The sequence below is a fragment of the Pipistrellus hanaki genome (genome assembly GCF_964339955.1).
Source record: "Pipistrellus hanaki genome assembly, chromosome: 7".
Lineage (NCBI taxonomy): Eukaryota > Metazoa > Chordata > Mammalia > Chiroptera > Vespertilionidae > Pipistrellus > Pipistrellus hanaki.
Genome location: NC_140509.1, coordinates 79001882 through 79015320, shown reverse-complemented (window position 1 = coordinate 79015320; position 13439 = coordinate 79001882). Strand labels below are relative to the sequence as shown.

At 36.7% G+C, this 13439-nt stretch overlaps 1 protein-coding gene across 1 annotated transcript; it reads left to right on the top strand.

The window, feature by feature from the left end:
- Positions 1-353: 353 nt before the first annotated feature.
- Positions 354-13229, top strand: LOC311625346 (amine sulfotransferase-like). Its single transcript, XM_084889513.1, has 7 exons — positions 354-465; positions 3237-3385; positions 5464-5672; positions 7029-7155; positions 7879-7973; positions 9805-9991; positions 12446-13229. Exons 2-7 carry the CDS (start codon positions 3247-3249, stop codon positions 12565-12567), a joined length of 879 nt encoding a protein of 292 aa, XP_084745639.1. The 5' UTR covers positions 354-465; positions 3237-3246; the 3' UTR covers positions 12568-13229.
- Positions 13230-13439: the final 210 nt, after the last annotated feature.

Genomic DNA, 13439 nt, shown 5'->3' with positions numbered 1-13439 from the left:
CTCACTCCTGGAGGAAAAAAATGAAGGTCCACTGCTGAAGGTGCTAAGAAATGTCATATCCTGCCCTAGCCAGTTTTTCTCAATGGATAGAGCCTTGGCCTGTGAACTTCAGGGTCTGGGTTCGATTCTGATCATGGGCATGTACCTAGGTTGCAGGCTCCTCCCTGGCCTGGGCCCAGGTCAGGGCTCATGCAGGCGGCAACCAATCAAAGTGTCCCTCTCACATTGATGTTTCTCTCTGTCTTTCCCTCTCTCTTCCATGCTCTCTAAAACTCAAAAAAAAAAAAAAAAAATTACGTAATAAAGTATTATGTAATTTATTTATTCAAACTTGACTCCCTAGAGCACTAATCATTGGCCAAAATAAACTTGTAGGGAGTATTTATTTCTCAGCAGCACACCTTTCCCTGACATCCATGCAGTCATCTCAGAGGTGGATTTTGCTTCATCAGTTGACGTGCAACAGTGAGTAGTGAAAACGTAGACATAGAGCCTCTTTCAAGTCTTACCCTCTCTTCAGCATACAATGACTTTACTTCTTTCTCCTCAAATTTCTGTTTTTCTTCCTTTTGTTTTGGACTCAGGGTAAGAATAAGGAAAACACATGACATTCTTTTCTTTGTACAAGTACTTTCTCCCATATTCATTAAGGAGATACAAACAATACATGACTCACCAGTCCCAAGATCCTATATAAAAATGCATCCCACACTCTACTCTTTCCTCCTGGTTTCTGTGACAAAACAGCTTGTTCTCTCTTAAGACTGTGCAAGACATACTAAATGCAATAAGTAGTTAAAAGGAGTGATTTTAGAATGTTTTTGTGGACTGCCTGACACTCTCTCCTCTTTTCTCTGAATTCCTGCAATTGGTGCTTTCTGTTGTGTATATCCACGTCATAGAGTATAAATTCTTCCTCACCACACTCCAGTGGTTATTATCCATGTTTTTGTTTTTGTTTTTTTCTGGAAAATTCCATGACAGCACAGTCAGAACAGCACTCCATCTATCTCTTGAAAGCATTCTTTGTGATTTATCAGCCAGTCTCCTCAGTCTTCCCTTCTCAGTAGTTGAGGCTGCCTGGACTTCACCTTGAGCCAGAAAAGCTCTAGCAACTTAGTATGGCCTTGATAAGACCTTTTCATTGGAGATCAAATATAGCACAAAGCCTTCTCTGGAGGTTGGGATAAACATTCATTGAAACAGTATTTTGGTTCTCCCAACTCCTATTTTTTTTTTTTTTTTTTTTTGAAGTATGATCTGAAGGATTAAAACCTATATTTCTAGAAACTCTAATCCTACCAGTCTGTTATAAGGCTTAGAATATGAACATTTACCAAAACCCAGGTAATTCTAATGCAAGTGATGTTTCTACTCTTACTCAGCAAAATTCTAACCTCTGACCTTCCTCTATCAGTCAGATGATTTAGATTGTTTGCAAAAGAATTAAATGTTGTTTTTTGCCATGCAATTTAAACAAAGCCATATTTGCAACTATAACAAATTCATTTTCAAGGTGTGTACAGAATTTCTTTTAAAAGTATACAGCTAACATATGTGTTGGCTCTACACCTAGTGTTATTAGTACTTCTGGGATTTCCTCATCTATTTAACATTCAAGAGTAGATTTCTCACCCAGTTGGGTGACTCAGTGAGGATCAACCTATGAACCAGGGATCAGTTTGATTCCTGGTCAGGGAACATGTCTGGATAGTGGGCTCAGTTCCCAGAAGGGGGAGAGCAGAAGGCAGCTGATCAATGATTCTCTCTCATCATTGATGTTACTTTCTCTCTTACTTCCAATTTCTCTTTGAAATCAATATATACGGTATATTGGAGTTAATAGAGAAATGCCTAGCTGGTCTAATTTTTGAACATGTAATTCTTTAGACTGTGTGCTTCCTATAAATATAAATTTATATATATAGACTTTCTTATATTTAGATTTATTTAGGATATCTGATAAAAATTCAATTGGAAAAATGTAATAAAAGCCATATAATATCTTGCAACTATCTGAGGGTGACATCTCCAACGTAAAACAGTTGGTTTTACTCACACAGAGCAAATTCCACAATTTATTTGAAATGGCAGACAGATCCCAAAGCCTCAGAAGCTTCTTTCAGGGGCAACAGATTATTTCTGTTCAAAAAAAGCACATTATTTTGGAGATATTCTTATTTCTATAATAATAAAAATATGAAGTACTAAGAAATTGTATTAGTAAAGTGATTGAAGGCATGGGCTCTGTGGTCAAACAGTCTGACATCAAATCCTGCCAGGTCTGCCAGGTGGGCAAACTTGGACCTCCTTTTCCTTATTTTCCTAGGTTCTGTGTTTGGAATCATGATAATACCTCCCTCCTGGGGTTTTAGGAAAAGCTGTTTATCCTTTTAGTATCACAGTTTCTTCCTCTTTAAAATAGTGATAAAACCTCTAGGAATGTTTGGTTGCTGTTAAGAGTAAATTTTTATATATGCACTAGAGCAGTGATCGGCAAACTGTGGCTCTCGAGCCGCATGCAGCTCTTTGGCACCTTGAGTGTGTCCTTTCCACAAAAACCACAGCCTCGGCGAGTCTATTTGGAGCAGTGGCGTTAGAAGAAGTTTAAGTTTAAAAAATGTGGCTCTCAAAAGAAATTCCAATCGTACTGCTGATATTTGGCTCTGTTGACTAATAATTTTGCCAACCACTGCACTAGAGGCCTGGTGCACAGATTGGTGCACTGAGAGAAGGGGGTGGAGGGTCCTCAGCCCGGCCTTCACCCTCTCCTCTCCCAGTCTGGGACTCTTCAGGGATGTCTGCCTGCCAGGGCGATCAGGCCTAAGGTGGCAGGCAGACATCCCTCTTGCAGTCAGGGGCTCTCGCAGTCTGGGACCCGTCACTCCGCACCACCCACCTGTGGTGGAGGCAGGAGAGGCTCCTGCCATCGCTGCTGCACTCACCAGCGTTGAACCCACTTTTTGCTGAGCAGAGCTCTCCCAGTGGGAGCGCCCTGACTCCTGCATGAGCATCTGCCCCTTTGTGGTCATTTCACATCATAGAGACCTGTGCTTTTGTAGTTCAGTTTATGTGCATATTAGGGTGTTATCATATAGAATGCTGTTTAGTATGGCATGGGGTGAGACACATGACATTTAAGTGGTGCTTGGCATATATTGAACACTCAGCAAGTGTTAGTAATTACTATAAAATACTAAGAGATTGAAAAGAATTTTATTTGTTTTTACTTGTAGGTGAATAAGTATGGACAACGACACATATTTGCTGAACTATAAAGGCTATAATTTTGAATCTCCTTTAGTTGATCCAGACTTCCTAGAAAATCTAGATGATTTTGAAATTAGAGATGATGATGTCTTCCTAATTACATATCCAAAATCTGGTAAGTTTGAGGAGTGGACTCCCTGTTACCAGTTCTCACTCTGGTTTGGTAATACGTGTGTACAAATGGGTCCTTTTCCAGAGGTTAACAGTAGCCCAGCCTATATTTAGAGCACCACTTACGATTTTTAATAAAGTTAAATAAATCTCAAAATGTTCATATATAAGATCACTTAAAATGCATATATCATCATTCTATAAAGCACCTATGAAGAAACCAAATACTGAACCAATGCAGATACTAGGTCAATGCTGACCTGATGGCTTTCTCTGACAATGAAAGAAAATATATTTAAAAAAACAACAACCACACAGCAGGATTTTGGTTAGTGGCATCTCTCAGTCAGAACTAATTCCTAACATGCTTTTCAATTACTCTAATTTCTTTTATTTCCCTATCATAATTAAATAATTTTAAACTAAAATAAATTGTCCGAAAATCATACATTCCCCTTAAAAGCTAATTTTTTTTAAAAAATATATATTTTATTGATTTTGTACAGAGAAGAAGGGAGAGAGATAGAAAGCTAGAAACATTGATGAGAGAGAGTCATCGATCAGCTGCCTCTTGCACACCCTCTACTGGGGATATGCCCGCAACCAACGTACATGCCCTTGACCGGAATCGAACCCGGGTCCCTTCAGTCCCCAAGCCGATGCTCTATCCACTGAGCCAAACCGGTCTCGGCAAAAGCTAATTTTTTATATGTGTTGCTTAGAACACAGGGTGATTGATGTTCTTGAATCAATGTTGTACAAAGTGGTTAATATTGCCCAAAAATACATTGGAGTCAAAGTCAATACAAAAGCAATCATTCCTGATTTTCATGAAAATGCTCTAGTCGCTCTCTTTTGCCACTGACTTTGAAATTCAGGACTCTGTTTACTTTCCCCAAATTAGTAACACAATGCCTTTTCCCTGGATTTTTCTACTCTGCAGAATGTGTTGGCACATTTGATATCAGGTGTTTTTTATTTTCCTCCCTTAGCTGTTGTGTTCCTCAGTTTGCTTAGTTTTAGGTTGAGCAGCCCATAAGAATTTTTCCTTTGCCCTTAACCCAGCCTAAGTGTTTGGCAAGCACACACCAGCCCTTAGTCCAACCTGCTGGGGTCTTACTCATCTTACAGGCGAGGTGAGTGACTCTCCAGGATTCACCTACTGTACCTATTAAATCTACTCAATTGAGTAGCAATGATTGGAAGATTATTGACACCTCACATTCTTTTAGAACATTGATGATATATTCATGAACATATGTGCAAAACTCCTAAACCAAATAAACATAAGCAAAACAAATCTAGCAATGTAAAAAAAAGAAAAAAGAAAGAAAGAAAAAAGAAAAGAAAGAAACCACTGTGACCAAGGTGGCTTTATTTCAAGGTGGTTAAAAAATATATTAATGCAGTTCAGCCACATTACTAGAATATAGAAGAAAGCCTGAATTATCATCTCAACAGGTGCAGAACAAGCATTTAATAAATTCAGTGTACATTCCTAAGGGAGACTATTAGCAAACTAGGGAGAAAGTGAACTTCTTTAACCTCATGAATAGAATCTACCAAAAACTACCACAGACATCAAATGCAATAGTGAGACATTGAAAATCAGGTATGAGACAAGAATGCCTATCAGTACTTTCACTTAGCACTGTATTGGGAGACCTACTATACAACGTTAAAAAGAAAAGTTGAAATGGGTCTTGAGCTCTCAAATTGTCTATATTTCCAAAAGGTAAAGCTTTAAGCAAGACTAAGGAAGGAGGAACAGAGAGAGCCACAGAAAATCACATGAGCAGAACACACATGAATTACAGGGAACAACAGAGTTGAAGGATTGAACTAATCACTAAGGTCACAACTCTTTTTCAGTAAAAAGGAAACTTAGAACACCTCATTTTATCTTTACTAGTTTTAATGTAAAATACATAGAAAAAAAGTTGAGCATATTTCCTTGGCATATTTAGAGTGGTTAAAAAGAAAGAAAAAGCTCTAAATAGTTTTTCAATAGATGGCATAATTATTGGCATTGTTAATAAAAAATTAATTCAGTGTCGAAAATGAAGTTATTTATTTTTACAGGAACTATCTGGACTCAGCAGATACTAAGCTTGATTTATTTTGAGGGACATCGTAATAGAACTGATGACTTGGTAACGATTGATAGAGTCCCCTTCTTGGAATACAATATACGCAAAATGGACTTTCTCAAGAGACCATCTCCTCGTCTCTTCTCTTCCCACCTCCCGTATTATTTAGTACCAAAAGGTCTCAAGCGCAAGAAAGCTAAAGTAAGTCATATAATATTTGATACTGTTTGACACCTTAAATATATATGGAATTATAAGTATATACATAAATTGGGTCATCCCACACATTGTGTGTAGTGTATTTATAGCATTCAGCAACATTTCTTTGATGACAGCACATGAAATTCTATTCTTTTTAATAGTTTAGTAGAATTCATTGTATGGCTCTGCAATGTTTAGTGTATTGATGGACAGGTAAGTTGCAGCAAATGTATATATTACATCACAATATACATTCTTTTTTTTTTTTTTTTGAATCCTCACCTGAGGATATTTTCCATTGATTTTTAGGGAGAGTGGAAGGGAGAGGGAAGACAGAGAAAATAACAATGTGAGAAAAATGCATTGATTGGTTGCCTCCTGCATGGGCCCCCACCAAGGTCCAGGCCAGGATGAGCTTGCAGCCTAGGTACCTGCCCTTGACCAGAATGGAACCTGGGACCCTTTGGTCCACACTCCCACGCTCTATCCACTGAGCCAATCCCGCTATGGCCAAACATTTTAGTTTATATGTAAATTATAAAATGATATCTCAAACTAATCTGAGTATGCATTTTCCTAGTCAACAATGAGATTAAGCACTTTTTGATATGTTTATTAGTTGGTCAGCCTCTGGTTGTTACTGGTCATTACAAGCCAGGGTTTTTATATATTAGGATGGATAATTATTTGTTTCAACATTACCTGTTAAGTAGGTTTTCCTTTTTTAGCTTAGATTTTTATCAAATGTCACTTAACACTTACAGATGGTACAATGCAACAGTTCCTTAATATATATATATATATATATATATATATATATATATATATATATATATATATATATTTTTTTTTTTTTTTTTTTTTTTTACAGAGAGAAAGGGAGAGGCACAGTTAGAAACTGATCAGCTGCCTCCTGCACAACCCCTACTGGGGATGTGCCTGCAACCAAGGTACATGACTTTGACCGGAATCAAACCCGGGACCCTTCAGTCTGCAGGCTGATGCTCTCTACACTGAGCCAAACTACTTAGGGCTGAAATAGTTTCCATGCAGAGTAATTTGTAATATTAACCAACCTTAGAAGTAAATAATTTTACTTTTAGAAATTATTCCTATATGCTTGCGCATGTGAAATATTATGTGAATAAAGTTGATTACTTCAACAGGCTTTGTAATAGCAAAAAAAAAAAAAAATGGGTATAACCTAAATTTCCATGGATAGTAGGCTGGATGAAAAAAATTATTGTGCATTCATATAGTAACATATGTAGGTGTGAAAAAAACAACAACAAAAATAACAGCAACCTCTAAGGACAACCAAGAATTGTTAAAATTGTTTTATTATCCCCCCTGCAGATTGTTTACGTTTATAGAAACCCCAAAGATGTTATAACTTCATACTTCCATTTCTCAAATATCCTGGTCACACTTGAAGCTGGTAATAATATGGAACACTTCATGGAAAGGTTTCTAGATGGAAAAGGTAACTATGAATTTATGCATTCAACTTCTTCATGACACCATGTTGCCAATAGCCAAATTCTCCAATATGGGGAACATATTTGAAGGAAATAAAGAAGAGTAATGATGGAAGCTGGATGCACACAAGTGGCTACTACTCTGTTAACTTAATTTGCCACCCAATGGCTTTTCTGTTCTCACCAGCACCACTTTGGGAACTGTTATGGTTGCAAAGGCATATTGTTTAAGAAAGAGTTTGACCAGATCATAAAAGAACCACAATGATTACCAGTTCAAAGTGGATGCAGTGTTTGTGTTCTGTCATGGACCTGTGGTGGGCCTTATATGGCAGCGGTGGCATATTCATTTCAACACTGAGGAGGATAGATTGATGTCAGAGGCTTGTGGGATGTGGAATTGGGGCTCGCACTTATTTAGATAATAAAAGGAGAAATAAAGACAGCTTTTCAGGTGGGAGAAGTACGAAAGTAAGGAGCTCACCCTAAATCTCCACAATCAGTTGTTTGGGCTTCGTATTTTCCTCACGGCTGCTTGTCCTCCAGACACAGGACAGGCGGGCTTCCCTGAAATCAGGTGATCGTTTCCCAGAGCACCATCTTACCAGGTCACACAGATGTCAGTGCTGGGGGCTCTCCTCTCCTTCCGGAGGATGCCAGAACAGAAAAGAGAGACTCTATTAGCTGTTTGAGAAGTGCACCATTATCACTGACTGATTTCCCCCCAGTGGTCGGAAGCCGTTGGTTTGATCACGTCAGAGGCTGGTATGAGCACAGACATGACTTCAATATTCTGTTCATGATGTATGAGGAAATGAAAAAGGTAAGAGGCAAAGGTTATTTTTAACAATTATTTCTTTGAACCCCTTTTAATTTTGGTTTTAATGAAACACATTTTCCTAGTTTTCTTGGGACCTACCTATTTCTCATGCTTTTTCAGGGATTTCTAATTGCCTACCCCTCCCTTAATTATTGGCTTCCTTAGGGCTCTCCTCTCACTGTACACAGTCGTCTCCTGTGGTTCCTTTCCATGCCCCCATCTGTGTCAATATGGCAAACTCACAAGACTAGTGATTAAAAAAAGAGCAAAGGCACTTGGAAATGCTGGGGCCAGCCCTGGCCAGTGTGACTAGTTGGTTAGGTGTCTTCCTGTGCACTGAAGGGTTCCTTATTCTATTCCCAGGCAGGAATATAGCAAATGATAGGATTAGTATCTTTAGAATGTAATTCCCTCTAATGAATTTAAAAGTGATAATAATGGAGGTGGGGGGGCAATGGTAAGATATGTACACAGATAAGAATTTAATTTTAAAAATTAAAAAAAAAAGTGATAATAGTAAAAACAGGCAAACTAGTTAGAGACCAATTTGCTAAACCACTGTTCACTGTTAGTGTAAATAAATGCAAATGATTTGGGGAATGCTGGTTTTGTATCCTACCTACAACTTTGCTGAATTTGATTAATAGTTCCAACACGGATTTTTTTTTTTTTTTTTTTTGTAGATCTTTAGTGTTTTCTATGTATTGTATATAATAATGTCATATGTGAACATATAATTTTATATCTTTCTTTAAATTTGGATGCCTTTTTCTTGTCTGTTTACTCTGGCTAGGACTTCCAGTATTAGGTTGAATATAAATGGTGAGAACTGTCATCCTTGCCTTGCTCCTGATCTTTTGTTGTTGTTGTAGTTGTTAATCCTCACCGGAAGATATTTTTCCATTGGCTTTTAGGGAGAGTGAAAGACAGAGAAAGGGAAAGACAGAGAGAAATACTGATGTAAGAAATATTGATTGGTTATCTACTGCATGTCCCCAGACTAGGGCCGGTGTCGGGGAGGGTCCTGTAATCATGGTACATGCCCTTGACTGGAATCAAACCTGGACCTTTCAGTCTGTATGTAGGCTGAGGCTCTATCCACTGAGCCAAACCAACTAGGGCTGTTCATCTTTGCATTCCAGGAGTAAATCACACTTGTTCGTAGTGGATAGTCCTTTCAATACATTACTGAATTTGTTTTGCTAGTAATTTGTTGTGGGTTTTTGTATTGGTTTTTATTTTTATTTTCTTGTAGTGTTCTCATTTGGCTTTGGTATCAGGGTGATGCTGGTCTTATAGAATGAATTTGGGAGTATTTCCTCCTCTTTGATTTTTTTTTTTTTTTTTGAAGAGCTTGAGGATTGGTGTTAATTCTTCTTTAATTTGTGTTTGGTAGAAATAACCAGGGAAGCCACCAAACTTGGACTTCCTTTTTTTGTAGCCATTGTATTTCATTCCTTGCTTTACTCTTTCTCTCATGAAACTGTAAACTCTTAACAAGCACGAATAAGCATATCATTGTTCCCTTAAACTTCTCCAGCACTTATCACAGTTTCTGAAACACAAGATTCCTAAAAGTGCTAGTTGAATGAGTGAATGGGTGAATGAAGGTGAGCTGTCCTTATAAAATCACAGAGTAGAAAGCTCTAACAAAGCTGACAACCAGAGCACTCATTTTCATAGAAGGAATAGGAAAGTAATATAGCTTTGTCAAACTTTAGACTTACAGTAAGTCCGATCATCTTCAGTTTTCCAAAATGTGATCAAGATGTTGGGATGCAACTCATGCATTCTTTGTAAGCTGAATTGTTTCTCATACCCACAATTCTTTTAGGATCTCAGAAGTTCTGTGCTTAAAATCAGCCGTTTCCTTGAGAAAGAACTGAGTGAAGCGGATGTGGAAGCTATTGTGAAACAGGCTTCATTTCAGAACATGAAGTCTGATCCAAAAGCAAATTATGAAGATATTATAAAACATGAAGTTGGGACAAGAACAGATGAGGGACATTTTCTGCGCAAAGGTGATGCTCAAGAGGTTTTAGAAGCAAAAGTGTTGAGAGTTCCATGATTGGCTGGTCCCTACACTAATTAAGGGGTGTTTACCAATCTTTCTTAGTACTGCCTTTGGGACCTGGAGAGAATCAAAGATCTTAACTGCAAATGGCCCTGAAAAGGATCCCAGGACACTAAACAATTTTGTAGTACATAGTCTAACACTTGAACCTAATTAATCAATATTACATTCCTTCCTTTTAGTCTCCATGTCCCTACTCTTTAAAATTGGTTAGCAAGTCTAACCTGAAGGTGATGTATAAATGAGACCAGAACAGCTCCAATTATTGGTTTCCTTTATTTCTCCTAGAACATTCTAGAAGTAAACCCAACAGGTATTTTGTTGTGGGAATGGGAATTTGAGTTAATAGTTATTTCCTCATGTATCAGATTTCTTCAGTGTAAAGAGTAGTTTAATACTTTATGAAACCAATATGCTATGAATTTAAGTATTCAATAACAGCATGCAATTAATTTTTTAAAAATATACTTTATTGATTTTTTACAGAGAGGAAAGGAGAGAGATAGAGAGTTAGAAACATCAATGAGAGAGAAACATCGATCAGCTGCCTCCTGCATATCTCCCACTGGGGATGTGCCCCTGACCAGAATCGAACCTGGGACTTTTCAGTCCACAGGCCAACGCTCTATCCACTGAGCCAAACTGGTTTTGGCTGCAATTAATTTTTATTGTGCTTCTATGACATGTCAGGAATTAAGAATCAATATATCTTCTCCCTGGTACTTCTTAATTTCAATTAAAATTTTTTTGATCTCTTAATGTACATTTTTCTAGAACATGATTTGTACTTTTTTTATTCATATTTTATCCACTAATTTATCCATAACTTAGCATTTTGATGATGGATACTTATTCTTAATTAATGAAGATCTTGAAATTGCTCTTGATGTTGCTATTTTTTTTAAAGTGTTTCTTTTTTGTCCCATTTATTTTAAGCTTTTAATTCTCATTGCTTAACTAGATCGAATACAAAGTAATTCTCATGCCCATAAATAGCTTGTAACTGTTCCAAATGCCAATAATAATGTTGAAATAAGAAAATTTGATAGTGGAAAATGTCCAGTAATCTGCATTAAAAAATTGGCTTAATGACAGTTTCTAACTTCCATCAAGTAAAGCCGAAGCAATGAGAGCTCTGAACACCCTCTGTGACCTTGATTTCATTACTTGAAAATCTTTGGGTTTCTTTTTTTTATTTTAAAGTATGTTTTTATTGATTTCAGAGAAGAAAGGAGATGGAGGGAGAGAGAGAAACATCAATGATGAGAGAGAATCATTGGTTGGTTTCCTCCTGCACACCTCACACTGGGGAGTCAGCCCACATATGACCTGACCAGGAATCAAATTGTGACCTCTTGGTTCATACGTGGACACTCAACCACTGAGCCCTGCTGGTCGGGCCCTCTTTTCAATTTTATTTATTTTATCTTTAGCTTTTTATTTATTTTTACTTTTTAAATTATAGTGGAGATTCAAAATTATTTTATATTAGTTTCAGCTATGCAGCATAGCAGTTAGACATTTATATAATTTATGAAGTGATCCCCCAATAATTAGAGTACCCACCTGGCACCATCTATAGTTGTTACAACATTATTGACCATATTCCCTATATTGTATTTTACATCCCATGAGTATTTTGTAATTACAGTTTATACTTAATCCCTTCAGTTTTTTCAATTTTAAAAATGAAGAAATGCTGATATTGTGGAGTTGTGTTATGAATTATATTAGATGACAGATAGAGTTTGTCAAGTATGGTGCCCGGCATTTATTTTTTATTTATTTTTAGATATATATTTTCTCTTTATTTTATTCTTTCCCCATCCACAATTATCTCCCCTATCCCATCTTCCACCTCTACCCATCTCTCTCCCTTGCACAATCACCACACTGTTGTCCATGTCCAGAGTTCTTTCTGTTTTTTGTTTTTCCCCCTCAATCCCTGTACCCCACACTCCCAATAGTTACCCCATACCAGAGTTGTCTGATTGCTCTCTAGGAATTTATTTTGCTTGTTAGTTCAGTTTGTTCATTAAATTCCACATATGAGTGAATTGACATGGTACTTGTATTTCTTTGGTGCCTGGTATTCAGTAAAATATATGAAAAATCTCTAACTTAGTCATCTATTTTACTCTTGTCATACCATCTCAATAAAGGCTATAATTGAATGGTAGTGGTTGATGAAAGCATACTAGCTGAGGAGAGTGAACTTTTTAAGTGTTTTTAAGTTTGTTTCTTAGTTCATTTCTGTGTAAGGAAACGTGAAGTATCAAGCCCATGGAGAACTAACAGGTACTTAGTGTGGCTGGCAGAGGAGATTGAAGTGGGTGGGAAGAAACTCCTGCCCGGATAGTGCCACTTTCTCACCCAGGTGCCATCGTGTGCTCATTTCTAGGTACTGTTGGAGACTGGAAACATCACTTCACAGTGGAGCAAAATGAGAGATTTGACAAAATATTCCAAAGGAACATGAAAGATTTGCCTTTGAAGATCATCTGGGATTTAAATGAGGAGTAAAATCATGTAAAAGAATTCCAAAAAAAATCTACTAACTAGAGAGGCTATTTTAATAGACACATTAATTTGTGCTTCTTATACAAATGTTAATTATAAAACTTTACTAATGAAAAATGAGTAAACTGTGCTTAGATTAGTGGCCAGGAGTTTGACAAACACTTTGAAATTTCAAAAATTAAAATGATTTAGGAGATAATCTGCATTGATAGCCTGTATTATAAATTGAAAAATAGGAATTATAAATGTTCTGAGTTTTCAGTAGTGTGTATTTCTTCTTTATCTACAATTAAATTTCGTATTAATGAAACATTAAAATGTATTTTATTATTGTAATTAAATATTAGTTCTTTGATTTAAAATAATTGTGAATGTTGAAATAGAGAACTCTTATGAAAGCACATGGATCTACTTAATATTTTAACAGATCACTAAAATTTCTTTTAATATATTGATTTTGAGAGAGAGACAGAGAGAGAGAGAGAAACATGGATTTGTTGTTCCACTTTTTTTATGCATTCATTTGTTGATTCTTATATGTGCACTGATGGAGATCTCACCCACAGTCTTCGTGTATCGGGAGACTTTTGAGAGATGTTAGGGAGAAGAGACTGCACATTATAAAATACTGTATTAATAAAGTAATACTATAATTTAAATTTAAATACTTGTAGGGAGAATTATCTTGTTCTATTTTTACATTTTGTAGTTAAGTTACCTAACAAACATTGGGTTTACTAAAAGCAACGGGCTCACTGCTAGGCTCTTTGTAGGTAAGAAAAATTTGAAGAAATACAGTTACTTCCACAGAGAAGTTTATGTTCTAGTTTGGATAGCAAGGTAATACCAAATACAAAAGAATACATTTACAACAT